Genomic DNA, 17,526 nt, shown 5'->3' on the forward strand with positions numbered 1-17,526 from the left:
ATTAACCTGGACTATGTTTATATTAAAAAAAAAATAATTACAAATATTTCATCAAACTATGTTGATTATATAAAGTTTGGTCCTAGGTTTATAAAATCTACGTAATGGCTATAATGTGATACCACATGGTGATTGATATTTTTAGAACTGTGGAAGTGAATTCTCAAAGACACCTGCAATATATGATAATGGTCTATATAATGGACTTTCATGACTTATTTTAATACTTACTCACTAGTCTTACATCATTTAGATTTGATATTAATGGTTGTCTGTAGGCAGTTCTATGTCATGATATATTAGTAGGTATATTTTAACCTCTAACAAATGATTGTCTTCTTGAGGTTATTAAACTCTTAGATTAATAGATTAAAGCTAATCTTACTGGTAAGAACCAACACAAGGTTGATTTGTGTTCAGAAATGGTTGATTTTGATTTGTTGGACAGTCTTCTAATTTGATTAGTGACATATGTTATGGTGTGATTTGTAGACAAGTCTTATAAGTTGATTTGTAGTAATATATATTTTGATTTGTATAGAAGTGTTCCATGTTGAAATTGAGTGATTGGATTTATTTCTGGACGATTGATATCAAACGTTTTTAAAATAAATTATTTGTGATATATGCTTTTCAGAGACAATACAAAGTGAAATTTGAAATATTGGAAGAGTCACTAGTGATAATATGACATGAAATATTAATGAGATGTGGTAATGAAGTAAGAATAGTAGTTAGATAATCAATTAGTATACTTAAGTACATATAGTCTGGACAATTTTTATACTATGGTCACAGTTGGTAGTATACATTATGAATGCAGGTTCTCTTGGTGTGTTAACAGGGATTAACTATATACAATAGAGGGATTATAATGTGGTTTATGTTTTGTTTATTTCTAGAGTTATAACTTATTTTTTAGATAGTTGGTAAGAATGTTTTATGTATTATATATTTTTGGACTGATATATCTTAATATAAATTTGTTAATTGTTATATTGAAAAATGCATAGAATTAGAATGAAAATGGTTACATGGGATATATACTATTGTTAAATCACAAGAGTAAATATTAGGTACAGACAAGCTACATTTGTTAAATTAAGCTTGTAGTATTAAAATTACTTTAAACTTATACAGCTCTATGACTCTTATTTTATCTACTTCAATCCACTTTGATAAGTATGTCACATTTGGGTTTTGATTAGATCTCTTGCTGTTCTGTACATTGAGAAAATTATGCTTGCAGAAGAGTTTATATTGATATTTATTTAATAACAGATGTATTAAGTATTAAATTGGGTGTGATCACTACCTGTGTTTATACCATACATATTCTGCAGATTCAATTTATGTCTTAGATACAAACACTGTATTATAGTGCTGACTACAGAGTGAAAAATTTTATCTTATGAATGTTCAGCAAATCAAGACTCCAAATTGTAGTCATTCATACACATATCTTTATCCAGTAACTTACTGGTTGTCATTAAATATAATTTGTAAGAGAATGCAATACGCAATTTTCATGCTTGCATTTTCTTAAACAATGTGACCCAAGGCTTCAATAGTCATTTGTTAATGGAAAAACAGGATAATTTGACAACATATTAGGTTGAGAATTTCTTTCTGTTTTTCATCTTCAACACACCTAAAATCTCCCACAACAGAATTGTCAAGAAGTAGGTGAGATTATCAATACTGTCAAACAATCTCTGAGAATATTTAAAAATATTGCAATATTATCATAATGAAAAAAATAAAATGTTTTAGGATTTATAAAATGGAAGAATTGAAAGTGTACATCATTAAACTTTTTTCATCACTATTAAAACTAGTTTTTTTATTATTTTAAAATTTCATGTCTGATTTCTATTTTAGGTTGCCATAAGTACAGTTGATGGCAACTGAAAAGAACATGGCAGCTCCAGGAGACATGGTAGACGGGCGGCCGGCTGAGTATGGGCTGACCCTAAAGGAACTCAGAGAGTTGATGGAACATAGGGGAGCCGAGGGCTACAATTTGATTCAGTCAAAATATAATGGGGTTTTAGAAATGTGTAAAAAACTATATACTTCTCCAAATGAAGGTAAGTTTAAATACAGTTGAACTTTTTTTATATTTTTATTCCTCTTTCTCTCTCAATTTGAGAACCAAGAAAATTAACAATGGCCACTGGAAAAGTGAAAATTTTTTAATCCTGGCCATTTTTTGTGTCTTCTTATATTTGGAAATAAAAGTAATTTTACTTGCTCAGAAAGCAGAACATATTTTAAGCTACAATGCATTCTTATTGCCAATCATCAAAGAAAAACTATGAAGTAATATTTTGAATTTGATGTTTGAATGTCTGGTAACCATAGCAACTGATTTTATTGATAGAAGCATTTCTGGTGATTTTTAAAGAAAAAAATGGTTTTGACATTCACAATAACTTTCATTGCTTCAGCAGTAAAAAGTGGTCTATTTAAAGCCAGCTATACTTGTAAAGCCTGTATGGCTGGGATGGACAAGTTTTCATATATAATGTTATTTAGAATAAACATATTTGTGAACAAAATATCTAGACAACTGTCAATATAAGTTTCTATTTATATTTTAGTTCATTTCAAGACTAGTATAATGATTCCATGAACATATCATTTAACATTATTTTACATTGCCATTGGTGAGCAATTATAAACCTCAATAACATGACATTAGTCATTTTTAATTCTCATTTTCTTTCTGTTCCATTGATTCTGTAAGATCCGTAGTTTGAAATATTACATTTTATTGTCCAAATATACCTGTATATTCATTACATAGATTTATCTATCTTACTTACTTATCTTAATCTTTTATTTAAATTCTATTTGTAGGTTTATCAGGAAATCCAGCTGATTTAGAACATAGAATATCCGTGTTTGGATCTAATGTTATACCTCCAAAACCACCCAAATCATTCTTACGATTAGTTTGGGAAGCTTTACAAGATGTTACATTGATTATTTTAATTGTTGCTGCCATAATATCTTTAGGATTATCTTTTTATAAACCACCACCAGATCCAGGTCAAGGTAAGTCTTATTTCATGTGATTATTTATTTATTTCATATGATTATTTATTTATTTCATATGATTATTTAATTGCTTCAGTTGTTTATTTTATGTGATTATATAATTATTTATATTTATATATTTTTGCCTGGTAAGCTATTTATTTATGGCTAAAATCCTATCTGGTGTGATTACTTTAAATTTTAGATTCAGGAAGAGGTATCTATCATAAAACACTCCTTAATTGTATTCACATTGTATAAATATACTATACTTTGATTTATATTGAGTGTCAGGGAGAATATTTATTACTATACATGTCAATCTTATGTCAATATAAGTGTATTTATATTATTAATGAAAACCTGTCAAAATCACTCTTATGTGTCAAATCAATGACCAAAACATATCAGGCCTATAGCAAGCCATTGAACTTTCTCATGAAAGAAAACAGTGTTTCAGACACATTCTAAAGAATTCCCATGTCCTTTCTCAATTTTTATATCACCAAAATAGTAAAAGATCGAAAATGATTTATTGATGGTAATTTCCAATTTCCCAAGCCTAATACATGTATAAATTCTTAATGAAAGATAGTGTTGTTTTTTAATCAATATAAAAATGTATTTTTTTAAAATAGTCTCTGTATATAAAAGATTCCACTGTTTCAAATATGGCAACCTTCTGCTTGTTTAAAGTATATCATGTACCTTAAATGAACAAATACTCATGCCCATTGCAACTTCTTTAGTTTGATGATGTTAAATATTAAATGATACGTTATCATATCAGCTAATGAGATATTCAATTCTCCCACAATGCAATCCATCATAGGTTAGTCTGAAGTTAGCTAAAAAAAAAAGATAGGTTGTTCTGAAAGTTTGAAATGAATGAATGTTTTGTCCTTTCCATTACAGGTCATGATGAAGAGTATGCAGATGAACAAGATGGGTCAAGTTTTGAAGAAGCTGCAGGTTGGATTGATGGTGGAGCTATTTTAGTTGCTGTAGCTGTAGTTGTCTTAGTTACTGCTTTTAATGATTGGAGTAAAGAAAAACAATTTAGAGGACTGCAAAACAAAATAGAACATGAACATAAATTTCTAACAATACGTGGTGGTGAGGTGTTACAAATATCAGTTGGAGATATAGTTGTTGGAGATATTTGCCAAGTTAAATATGGTAAGGCTTTTTTTGTCCATATTGGAAATATGTTTCTAAAACAGATCTCCTCCAACATTTTGAGATTACAGGATGAGCTCTTTGCAGCTACATCTATGAAATAAGTCTAAACTGTATTATCGAAGCAGTCAATATACATTACATTTTATGCTCAAGAAATGCTTTCTATGATTCTTCTGGAACTCAGTATTTTCTCCCACACGCCCTACCCCCACCCCCCTTTAATTTTTAAAAAGAAAAAATTTTGACTTGTTCAAATTTCCTACCCTAGAGTAATATCTCACAAATAATTTTCACATGAAATCTACATTACAAAGTATTACCTGATCTAATTTTAGTTCTGTGGAGCTTTTCTTTTTATAAATAAAAATATCTCAGTTTCTCAAATGTTCAATATTAATCAAAACTTGTTAGATTCCTTTAAAATGAAAGGAAAATGAAGAAAAGAGGAAGATCTCTGGATGTCCCAGTGATTCCTTGTACACATAAACAAACAATATTGGAAACTCTAATATAAACTGCTATCTGTAATTACAAGTATCAATACAAAAGTAGTGAATAATGTTTTTAAATTAACTGGTACCATGTGTTTAATAATGTTCATATTAGATATCATTTGTGTGGGACAAATGACTAATGAAATAGTCAATAGAAGACAGAAATAAAAGAGTTGTGCCCAAGGGAGATAATATAGTATAAAAATGGTTAAAGTAGATATTAGATTGTGCTGAGTATTGATTGATATTTAAGTGTATAGTATGATATAACATATAGAATTACATTAACAATCTGTCTCATGTATAGAAATATTGACTTTTATATTATATCAAATACTCTACTTCATTATATTTGATTGTTTTTCTGCTCTACGCCTACATTTATAATGATACGTGCTGTGATAGTCAATTCTGTACTATATCAGTAGGATGCCAAATGTTTAAAGAGATGTAGTCCTAAATTGCACTAGTCAGAATAAGAACCAAATGTCATTCACAGGGCAAAATGAAACTTTGAGCTGAAAAATTAATTATTTAGACTATCAAATTCATTCAAATATATGTTGTTATGATCCGAAACTTAAAACTTGGATATTGAACCACTGAGTCAATTATGTTTATCTCCATATTGATAAAATATTGATTTGACAAGAATGGCTTGAGCTGTACATGACAAGCTAATAAAGGTTACTCTTTGGCACAAATATTCAACACCTGGAAAATAATGCAGTAAGATTATTATACACTAAGATAGTACTGCTCTATACTTGCTTTAATCATTTAATCACAGATATTGAAACCACTTTTGAATTTCAACCAAATTGATCAAAATCAAAGTATTTAAATATTATTATTATATTTTATTAATCACACTTAAAAGATGCTAATTAAGCACAAATCATTTCAGTTATTTGACCCTTTGATCTAGTGAGAAGAGATTGTGTAGTGACTAATAACTTTAATAAACTGAAGTATGGTGATATTTCATCATTCATCATAACAGAAAACATCCTTACTTACAACTTCGTTTGAGGTTCTCTTAATACATATCTTTTGATTACAGAGCAGAAAATTTTGCACCACCTTCAAAGACTGGTTAATTTGATTTATGGTGACTTGTTTGACAGTTGTTAAATACACAAGCCTTACTTGTTTAACTAGAATGATAGCCTCCTCTGGTTTCATCAGTTAATTAAATAATGTTTGACAGTTGTTGTCAATATCACATCATAACTAATATGAGATATTAAATTGATGGTAGTCCAGGCCATCATTTATACAGTTCTCAGATTTTCTCATTATTATATTGTTATTACTATCATCCCAATATTTTGAATCAGGAATAGATTTTTATCAGTGAACATTCTGCTTTACTTTGTTAGTCTTGAGTCAGACTGACCTTTGGTATATTTATATAACAATGAACGACCCAAAATCAAATGAAATGGCACATTGCTCCAAATCTGGCCATATTTTACCATATTTAAATGATGCCAGTCAATTTTTGTTATGTTTATGTACAGAAATTATAATGAAATCCTGACATACATGTATATATTGGAAACAATTGATGCCATGCCCAAATATTTGCCTTTCTGCTTTCTGGAAGGATCTGAGGTATTACAATGTCAAAATATTGTTTTCGATGTGAACAGTTCTTTAAGATTTGGTTATGAGAAGAGATATGTAAATGACCTGATGCTTTGGTCTTATTTCAGGTGATTTACTACCAGCTGATGGTGTTGTTATACAGAGTAATGATCTCAAGGTAGATGAGAGTTCACTCACTGGAGAATCTGATCATGTTAAAAAAGGCGAATCAACTGATCCTCTCCTGCTCTCAGGTAAGTGCAGTTTTTACATAATAGAATTTTCTGCTTGGTTAAAAGAATCAAGTATATACAAAAATGTATTAAACAGTTTTAATACTAAATCATATTTGTTCATGAAATTGACTAGTGTTGCAGTGTCTTGTCTCCTAAACTGATCCATTTACAGAATGACCATAGATCACTTGAAGCTTGAAATGTAATTCTCTTTGAATATTGAGAAAGTACCAGATAGATCAAATTGAATTTGTCATAGAAATAGATAAAGGAGCTGTCAGCAATTTTCGCTAATAGTAGCCTTAATTCTATTTGCCATCAGACACTGTCTGTCAATTGCAGCGCCATGTTTTACTGACAAAGTTTTTTTACTATAATTACTGTATTGCGAAATACCTGTACTTCATCAGCTATATTCAGTATAAATACAAGCCAGTCCTAATTCTTATCTTTGACATTTTACTACCAATACGATACACAATTTACTTGTAAATGGACCTTAATAAAAAAAAAAAATCAATTACTTGTCTAAAACTAAGTTATTTACATTGATTGGCAAGTGGAGGCTATATTTAGCTGTAGTATGTAATATGTTAACAGTTTAGTAAGTTGCCACTGATTTCCACACGCACTGCCACTGTATTGATTTCTATACTTGACATTTAGAAAGTATAGAAAGGAAGATTGTAAAGAAATAAGATAGTGAATTATAAATGTGAAATATATTTTCAGTAAATAATGATCTCAACAGACACTCTTATATTTTACCCAGTGTAATTTGAATATTCAACATTTTCAAAATGAGAAACAATTTCATGCAAAACTGCCAGAGCTTACTCTTATCATACTAATGGTCAAATTTGAATTATATTTCAAATTGAGCTAATCTGCGATAATTTGATTTGAAACACGAAACAGCAGTTCAAGATTAACTATTGTCAATTATGTTAAATATAGATATTTTGTAAGGATACATGTCTATTTTGCAAGAATCTATGTATTTATCTGATAACCATTGTATTCCCTCTATTGGATAACACTATTCCAGTTGTTATTACAACCTATTAGCTTCAATGTCATGGTTTGATATTAGCTTCCATTAGGTAATGATGACAGGTGTTTCCAGTTAATTAGTACATGCTTTCCCTTGTGGAAAGTACAAAAGTTTTTGTCATATTGACTCATTAAGACTATATACCCAATAATATAGATCAATAACAGTCTGCAGAATAAAATCATTATAGATAGCCTCCCATACAGATAACACTGACATCCTAATAGGATTGATAACTCTATGCAGAAAAAATTTAATAGATAGGGAAATGGTTCTATTTTTATTCTCTATTTGTCTTTGTGATATATGAAAAATTAGTATTATCAGTAACAGCCATTTCTGCTAGGGTTTATTGTCTTTTAATGTCCATGTTAATATTTTTGTAGGCACTCATGTTATGGAAGGAAGTGGTAAAATGTTGGTCACTGCTGTGGGTCCCAATTCTCAAACTGGAATCATTTTTGCTCTTCTTGGAGCCTCTCATGAAGAGGAAGAAAAGAAAAACAAGAAAAAGAAGGCTAAAGGAGGCTCAAATAGCGGCTCAGAAACAGGTAAATTATCTTCATGGACTGGATATGCTTTTGCTATAGAATGAATTTAGTGATGAGCACTATTCAGATGATCTCCCACCCTATAAGCCCTGTGTGTATGCTTTCGTTACTTTGTCATTAGCACGAAGTTACTACCTCACAATAAGAGTAGGTATAGTAAGAGATTGGTATTATGAATTTATCAAACATGATAATAAGATCATTGAACTATGAAGTGGTATTGAATGTGAGCTATCAAGTAGTCTGTACTGTTAAAGAAGGAAGTCTGTGTGTTAACCATCCTGAAGTCTGAGAGTGGGTTATGGCTGAATGTTTATGTTTGCATGTTATTTTGTTGTGTTTAATGTGTTTAAACCCAATAACTTGGCATGATAATTGATCTTCTTTTTTTTAATGAACTCACTGATTGAGATTCTACTGAAATATTGATTATAAAAAACTTAAAATAAAAAATGTAATGAATTGGATGTGGTTGAAAAGATAATGTCATATTAATTTACAAAATGAAATTTCTAACTTGGAACATAGAGATTATGATATAACTTGTTTTATTAATAAATAATATTTAAGAATATTGCACTGGTTCTGTGTGAATCCCCCAACAGTGTGAATGCATGAATTTAAATCCCAGTTTGACTAAAATTGTTGATGACATGTGCAGAAGAAAACAAAGTGATTATTTTATGAATAATTTGAAGTTCACTGAAATTGTACTGCGTACATATCACTTCATTATTTTGCATATCTACAAAATCACAAATCAAATATCTGGAGTGCACCTTGAATTAGTTAGATTATAGATTTCTATTGGCTAGATAGATACTTACAGATACTTTTTTCCTTCTGCACATATATTGATTAATACTTATTATGAGTGAATTGAGTGTAGAGTGAACTGCTACAATCATTATGTGAAACAAACTTTTCCTTTTTTTGTCTCAAATACCATACTTTAAGTATCTATTTTTTGTCTTATGACATGCTAAGATCGGAAAGGTGTACAACTTGTTGCTGTGAAAGGTACAGTAAGATTTTACTGCTATCTTTTGATGTTGTTTTTGTACGTGCTGCAGTTATATGCTGCTCCTTCTAAGTTGTACTTCAAGGGTTCGATTTAAAAATCTTCTAAAAAAAAAATATTTGTTGGCAATGAAAGAACCCAGATGTACTCTACCTAACCCATCTCTCTTTCTCTACCTGTTCTCTTGTTATATTTCTCTTCTCCAGCTTTGGCACCATGGAAATATTCTGACACATTCATTAATGATATCTTGTAGTATACATTTAGTTTTATTTATTTACTTCTAATTTGCTCTAAATTTTAGTTTTATTAATGTTTTTTGATTTTTTTTTTTCAAATCTAGAAAATATTCAAAATCCAAAAGTGAATTTAAATATCATGAAAAAGATTATAACCCATACACTCCATGGTGCTTGCAGCAATATAAATTTTCTGAAAGGACTATAGTTTGTTTCACATAAAGTGGTTAATGTCCTTTTTATCAGTTCATTCTGCTTTTACATATACTAATCAGCTTGTATTTTTTCTCTCTATAACCCCTTCAGGACCCAGACCGAATACCTTGGGACAGAATACACCATGTAAGTTTTCATTGCTACCTGACTTCTTGTATTTAATGCTATATAATGATATCAAAATATCAAAATCATTATGTTTATCAAGCTTCTTGTTGCTGTTGTTTAATTTGAAATATCAAATATTACTTGTCTTTGATATTGTTGTGGTATAAATTGAGTAATAACCAATGTTTGCTGTGAAATATTGCTACAGAACATTAGGTTATTTTCAATAGTTATTCAAAATAAAATATCATATGGTGCACATAGCCTATGCTTAAGTTTTCATAGCCTATGCTTGAGTTTTTATATCTGTAACATTTTAACCAAATAATAATTACAATATAAAAGTTAAAACAAGGTTGCAATCTGTGCTGCTGCTCATGTGATATTTCTAGTTTCAACTTTCAAAAAATGTTTGTTTTAGCTTTCATATAAATAGCTTTACATTGTTGCCATTGTTGTATCTGTTTTTGTTATGAGACAGAGTTAATTCATCTCTTTCTGTATTTAAACGCTATGTGAAATAAGATTAAAGCTATTAGAATTTGAAAATGGAAATGTTGAAACTGGTTGTATCTAAGTTAGTTATAAAGATATAAATCATAATATAGTCTCATGAGCTTTTAAAGGAATCAGGCTAGGGACAGAGTTGAATAAGGGGAGAACTTACTATTTGAGAAATGAAAAAATTCTCAGAGGAATACATTATAATAATGAATTAGAAGTAATTATTTTTAATTGAATTATTTTTTTTTTAAAGTAGTGTGTTCTCTGAATAAGGATTGCAGGAGAACAGAATACATGCCTCTCCAAGCATGCATTGTCAGTTACCTATTTCATGCTACACAAGAGTCCAAACATAGAATTTTTTTCTATGAGTCAGATGACTTCCCTGGCAAAACAAAGTATAACATCCATCATCATCGTGAAACTTATTTAATCAGAATCAGAGCAGTTACAGGCACATTTCTGTTAATAAAACACAGAATAAGAACACTCTACTTCAAATGATTTTTTTGAAATTTTTTCTTTATTTTATAATATTATTCCAACAATTTGTAGTCCGATATTTTGATAATGTAGTAATATTATTTCAATTCCCCCTTATTTCAACCCAGTCGCATGCCTTTTTCTTTTTTATGATACTTGAAGTTTTCTGTTTGGTTTTCTAACAGAAAAAATACCTGATGTATTGAAACTATGAATATACTGGATTATATTCTAGTTGATTTGAAATCTTCAAGTATCAGAATTGGTGAATGCTTTAATCACATTTAATTTTTAACTGTTATTTTGAATTTGTTTTGTTTTTACTAGTGCTGTCGAATGAAGCCGAAACTAAAGTGGGTATGTGAAATTCCTGAACTACTACAATGAACTACTTCTCTTTCCATGACTGTTCTCTTTTGGCTTTGGGCTTCCATTGTTTTTCTAGAATTGAAATCTTTCCTTCTGTATTTAGTTTGAAATCCTTTCCCTAGAAATATGTTCATATTTCTGTCTCAGTAGAATTCTATCTATTGCACTGACTGGCTTATAATAAATCGGATACTGGAGAGAGTGTAGAATCATCATCCAATCTTCTATGTAAACCACTGTGTTTCTACATGTATTTCTTTTTCACCTTATTTAATGTGCATGACTCAGTTCCTCTCCACAATTCCAATTCTGAACTTCTGTACTATTTCTGTCCTAAAGAATTTATCAATATAAATATTGTCTGTCCTATATTTCCTACCTCATTATTTGACATTGTTGAAACTGTTTTGTAAATAAACACTGAAGTATGACACTTCTAATCTGCAACATTTATAAATCTTAAATTGATTTCACTTGTTAATAGAAGTCTTTTTGAAAAAAAATGTATATGATATCTGTCAGATGTCCTTGAAAAATCCGGCTATAGAAAAATAATTCTTGTTTTTATGTCTATTTATATTGTAATTACATAGCCCTAAATTTATGATTTTATACTATTTTTACAGCACTGTGAAGTAGAAAGTATTATTATCCAAATTTCATATTCACAATAGATCAAAATTATTTTGGACTAATTTATGTGAAAGCCAGGTCAAAATGGAATATTTTGCGAGTCGCTTTAAGAATATATAAAAATGTAATGAATAAATTATTGTTTTCTTTAACAGATATTGATACAACTGTACCAAATACTAATACCAGTAACTCTCATGTCAACAAACATGACTTGAACAAAAACACAAATACACCAACTATACCAGAAGAGGTAGATGTTCCAGAAACAGGCAAAGATGAAGAGAAAAAATCTGGACGAAAGGAGAAATCAGTCCTACAATCTAAACTTACTAGATTAGCTATACAAATTGGTTATGCAGGTAAGGTTTGCAAGATGAGCTTAAAACTAAGGTCAGACTGGGTGAATTTTTTTCAACGGTAGGCCTACATTGGGCGAACTATTCGCCGCCGAATTCATACGGCAGATGCAGTGGAGACGCTGAGCGAATGCCTGCATTGTTAACTCGCCTGAAAATTAAATTACGCATGCCCACGACACTTAGTCACATGATAAAAATATGGTCGTGTCCAGAAAGAAGCTAAGATTGGCAGTTGCTTATATCGAATAAGTTTGGCTTTGACTCAAACCGTTCTATGTGAAAACTCTTTGCTTATTTATTATTATTTTATTATTTGCTTTGACATATTTCTTGGATTGTATATCAAATTTTAGTCTTACCTAAATTCAAAATGACATGAAATGGAAACTTGCTTTGTTTTTGTTACAGGTACTGCTATTGCTGTATTAACTGTTGTTATTTTGATTGTTAAATTCTCTATCACTGAGTTTGTTATCAAAGAAAACGAATGGACATCAGACAAGACTGGTCGATATTTAGAATTATTTGTAAAATATTTTATTATTGGTGTTACTGTACTTGTTGTGGCTGTACCAGAAGGTCTACCATTAGCTGTTACTTTAGCTTTAGCTTATTCTGTAAAGGTGAGGAACTCTGTAAAAACTCTCATGATCTATCATTATTGGGTAATGTTAGTTTTAGTGATCATTTTTAGAAAAATGCTTGTGTGAAATGATAGAATTATGACATAGTTTACAAAAGTAAGTGTCGGACAAAAGTCTTCTTAATTTTATTGGCCCTATGGACAAAGGTTTGCATGTTAACATAAGAATTTAAATCTATACAATGTTTTCTGATCAAAATTTGTTTTAGATAAAGGTAGTACTATTTCTTATTTGATTGTGATTCTTAATACTTTATATTGAAAATATGTATAAAAACATGTAAATTACTTTACAGAAAATGATGAAAGATAATAATTTAGTGAGACATTTAGATGCCTGTGAAACTATGGGTAATGCTACAGCTATATGTTCAGATAAAACTGGTACATTAACAACTAACAGAATGACAGCTGTAAAGAGTTACTTAGGAGGTAAGATATATCATCTAGCTTATTTTGCTTTGCTTATTTTCAGTCATAGTTTTAAAATATTATAGATGTTGTGAGACCATATCCCTGAAGCACCATTGATTTCAATTGTAGTATACAAATGATCCTAATATCTTGCCGTGCTTGGAACATCATCAAATCATTGAATAGTCAAATATTTTGTGCGGAGTGGTGATCTTACAAAATCTATTATACCCAAACAAAATGTTATTATATTATAAACAGAGGTTGATTTTGATTCCAATTGATTTTTCAGGGAAAATTCATGCATCAGCACCAAGATTTAATGACATTAATCCGAAACTAGGACAGCTAATTATCAGATCCATATCAATTAACAGCGGGTATACTTCCAAAAATTTAGTAAGTAACTATCATTTCTTTCTCTGTGAGCTTGTTGTAGGCTATACCTGAGAAACCTTGAAATGTTATCAACATACACAATATGTTTAGAATTTCTGATTGAGTAAGAACAGATGTTTTACTGTATGGTTTATGTCTATGGGTAAAATTGATAACAGACCTGATCAATCAAGATTAAAATGATCTTTCTATTTTCTTTGACTCAACTTGCCCTCAAAGATCTAACAGATTGTTCAGCATCTCTTGCACTCTTCTATTATAATAGTCAACCAATCAAATGTTTTATTCTATGAATGAGATATTCATGGTTAAACATTGACCTATGTTGTGGGAATGTTTTAAACAGTGATTTTAATTGATTTTGGTTGACAAATTTGACAAAACACAGTTAAAAGGATCATGGAAGGCGAGTGTTGTGTGTTGTAATCCTAAAAAATACAACACCTACAGCCAAATTTATTTACCTTCAATTTATTCAGAAAAAGATCTAATCAATAAAAAGGAATTTACACTCCCAATGCAAGGGCTTTATAGGCTCATTATTGAACCTATATTGATTTAGATATGATAAATTATTGCATACAGATATCTTAAACTGAAATTGACTATTGTAGCCACCAGATGTAGAAGGAGGTTTACCGAAACAAGTTGGAAATAAAACAGAATGTGCACTGTTAGGTTTTGTAACTGAGTTAGGACAGAGTTATGAATCTATACGAGAAGAAGTGCCAGAAGAAGCCTTGGTCAAAGTCTATACATTCAACTCTAGCCGTAAATCTATGAGTACCATTGTCAACATAGAAAATGGTTATAGAGTCTTTAGTAAAGGAGCTTCAGAAATTATTCTTAAAAAGTAGGTCACATTACTTACATCGGTGTCAAACAAAGGAATTTCAGATAAGTGTTTTTTAAGGTATTAAATAGAATTGTTGGAAATAAAAGTAGGCATCTGGCAATATTTGTGTTGCAGATAATAAGTAGATCTGAAAAGAAGTTAACCTTCAACTTGTAACAATTTTCTTATATTTGACTAGGTGCGACTTTATTTTGGGATCGGATGGTAACCCAGTAGAATTTACAGTACAAGACCAAGAGAAGATGGTACATGAAGTTATCGAACCTCTAGCTAGTGAAGGACTACGTACTATCTGTGTAGCTTATAAAGATTATGTTAAAGGTAAATATATCCATTCATCACAGTTATCAATAACTGTTAACTTTATGGCAAACCCTTGCATTTCCCTACAACAATAACAAGATCCATTTTTAGTATTTATTCTGTGTTCTGATACTGACTTTCTGTTTTAATATGTTGCAGGTAATGCTGAAAATAATCAAGTAGCTTTTGATGCAGACCCTGATTGGGAAGATGAAAATCATATTATAGCTGGTTTAACATGTCTGTGTGTTGTTGGTATTGAGGATCCAGTAAGAGATGAGGTAGATATTTCTTTATATTTGATTATTGACCTATATATCAGCCATTGGGGTTGACTGTAGCCCACTCGGTCAGAGAATTGGAATCTTAACATGACATTTGCCTTTTACTCGATTTGTCACATTGTGGTTGTGGGTTCTTATCTCAGTTGGTGTGTGAAGACCAATGACCTTAAATAAGTCATCTTTCCTCAATTGGTTGACAAGCTCCTTGCGAACCTAGGTCAATATCATTGTAAAATATTGTTGCATCTTTCTTAAAACAATAAACCATTGTATTTGTAGGTACCAAATGCTATTAAGAAATGTAAAGCAGCAGGTATATGTGTACGTATGGTAACTGGTGACAATGTTAATACTGCTAGATCTATAGCTACTAAATGTGGTATCTTAAAACCAGGAGAAGATTTCCTAGTTTTAGAAGGGAAGGAATTTAACAGATTAATTCGAGATCAGTCTTCAGGAGAGGTAATATCACATTTAAAAAAATATGAAATAATTGTGGTGCAATGGTTCTTACATTACTGTAACTGATTTATTTAAGAGAAATGAAGCAAAATTGTTGCATTATGAGAAATTTGAACAGTAAAAAAGGTGTATGTCTACCTACATATTTTCAGGTTCGTCAAGATTTATTAGATGAAATCTGGCCTAAACTACGTGTTCTGGCTCGGTCCTCACCACAAGATAAATATGTATTGGTGAAAGGTATTATTGATAGTAAACTGAGTACTAATAGAGAGGTAGTTGCTGTTACTGGAGATGGTACTAATGATGGTCCTGCTCTTAAAAAAGCTGATGTTGGTTTCGCTATGGTAAGAACTTTAAAAGTTTGTAAGTTACATAAGTGAATGAGGTAAAAGAGATATAAGTATTGTATACTCTATTCTGCAAATACAGTTTATAGTTTTTTTTAAAAAAGAAGCTCAAGAAAGGAAGTGGATGTATGGCAGTGTCTATTTGTTTAAACTGCCTCTATATCATGTGGGGTTTTTTTTCACAGGGTATATCAGGAACTGATGTAGCTAAAGAAGCATCTGATATTATTCTAACTGATGATAATTTTACCAGTATTGTGAAAGCTGTTATGTGGGGAAGAAATGTCTATGATAGCATCGCCAAATTCCTACAGTTTCAATTGACAGTCAATGTAGTAGCTGTTTTGGTAGCATTTTTAGGTGCCTGCATTATCAATGTAAGATTTTTGTTTCTATTTTGAATCACTTTTTTAGTATTTTACAAGTTGTTGAGGTGATAATACTCTTATTATGAAACATGTAGATATTTTAAAATGATAGTAGAAAACTAGTAATTAATGTCCTGTCCACATCAAGTAAGCTATGATCTATGTCTATTATCATTGAGTATGTTTCATTTTGATATTTTTCTAAATAAAGATGTTTCTTAAAGCTCAACTTTTATGGAAGCACATGTAACTTGGAAGATGCAATATATTTGTAGGACAGTCCTTTGAGAGCTATTCAGATGTTATGGGTGAACTTGATTATGGATACATTAGCTTCTCTTGCCCTGGCTACAGAATTACCTAGTGCTGAATTATTGGACAGAAAACCATATGGACGTACCACAGCTTTGATATCTAGCACCATGTGGAAAAATATCATTGGTGGCTCCATATACCAACTTATCGTTATTTTTGTTATCCTGTTTGCTGGTAAGTTACTTTTGTTGTAACAAAGTCTTCTTTTCTTCATTTACAAGCTCAATCTTTGACAACTGAGGTCTAGGCAATAAATAAAAAAATTGAAATACAGGGCCTAGCAAGTATTTGATCTATAAACATAATCATCATTTGTTTAGACAATTTTTATAGATTAAGATTTTTATTATTATCAAGGATATACTTCTACACAGTTTTGTTGTTATTCTTTAGGTCCTGATTTATTTCAAATAGATGATGGGAAAGAAAATACATCAGTTCATGCTCCATCAACCCAACATTTTACTATTATATTCAATACATTTGTCATGATGACTCTATTTAATGAAGTTAATGCAAGAAAAATTCATGGCCAGAGAAATGTAGTAACAGGATTACAACGTAATCCAGTATTTATTGTTATATGGATAGGTACAATGATAGCTCAGGTAGGTAATCTAGGATGTAATGATGTATGGGGGTCGCTCGATTGGTGAGTTCTGCACGTTTTGGATTCATGAAATCAACATTACGTTCAATAAACAAGTTGGAACTGTTAAAAAAAAAATGGTAAATCGATGAGAAAATTTTGAATGTGACCTAATCTATTTCCATCTGTTTGAGAGCAGAATTGAAACAGACAGAACCTGTCCAGAATTATCCAGTCCAGCACCACCACGGATTAAAAGTGTAGTAGTATATTTTTAATTATTGACAAGATTCATCAATAAACACCTTTTAGATTTGCGATAATTTGAAGTTGTTTTGGTGAGAAAATATTTGAATTTGTGTGATTAAATTCTCATCTTTGAAGAAGGGTGCTCAAGGAAAAAACACTTAAAGTAATTTATCTTTTTCAGATAATTATAGTACAATTTGGTAGTTTTGC

The 17,526-nt window shown here is 30.4% G+C and overlaps 1 protein-coding gene across 1 annotated transcript in view; it reads left to right on the forward strand.

The window, feature by feature from the left end:
- The first annotated feature begins 807 nt into the window (after positions 1-807).
- LOTGIDRAFT_186814 (hypothetical protein) overlaps positions 808-17,526 on the forward strand; it is a 23,409-nt gene continuing 6,690 nt past the window's right edge. Inside the window, exons 1-19 of the mRNA XM_009051680.1 lie at positions 808-929; positions 1,882-2,090; positions 2,863-3,060; positions 3,958-4,221; positions 6,437-6,562; positions 7,985-8,149; positions 11,971-12,084; positions 12,493-12,707; positions 13,024-13,159; positions 13,434-13,540; positions 14,155-14,393; positions 14,575-14,717; positions 14,883-14,980; positions 15,263-15,445; positions 15,598-15,792; positions 15,981-16,172; positions 16,439-16,652; positions 16,872-17,086; positions 17,498-17,526. Of these exons, the coding sequence (XP_009049928.1) occupies positions 1,901-2,090; positions 2,863-3,060; positions 3,958-4,221; positions 6,437-6,562; positions 7,985-8,149; positions 11,971-12,084; positions 12,493-12,707; positions 13,024-13,159; positions 13,434-13,540; positions 14,155-14,393; positions 14,575-14,717; positions 14,883-14,980; positions 15,263-15,445; positions 15,598-15,792; positions 15,981-16,172; positions 16,439-16,652; positions 16,872-17,086; positions 17,498-17,526 (3,023 nt within the window). The 5' untranslated portion in view covers positions 808-929; positions 1,882-1,900. The remainder of the gene's footprint in view (positions 930-1,881; positions 2,091-2,862; positions 3,061-3,957; positions 4,222-6,436; positions 6,563-7,984; positions 8,150-11,970; positions 12,085-12,492; positions 12,708-13,023; positions 13,160-13,433; positions 13,541-14,154; positions 14,394-14,574; positions 14,718-14,882; positions 14,981-15,262; positions 15,446-15,597; positions 15,793-15,980; positions 16,173-16,438; positions 16,653-16,871; positions 17,087-17,497) is intronic.

The sequence above is a fragment of the Lottia gigantea genome, assembly GCF_000327385.1.
Source record: "Lottia gigantea unplaced genomic scaffold LOTGIsca_17, whole genome shotgun sequence".
Classification (NCBI taxonomy): Eukaryota; Metazoa; Mollusca; class Gastropoda; family Lottiidae; genus Lottia; species Lottia gigantea.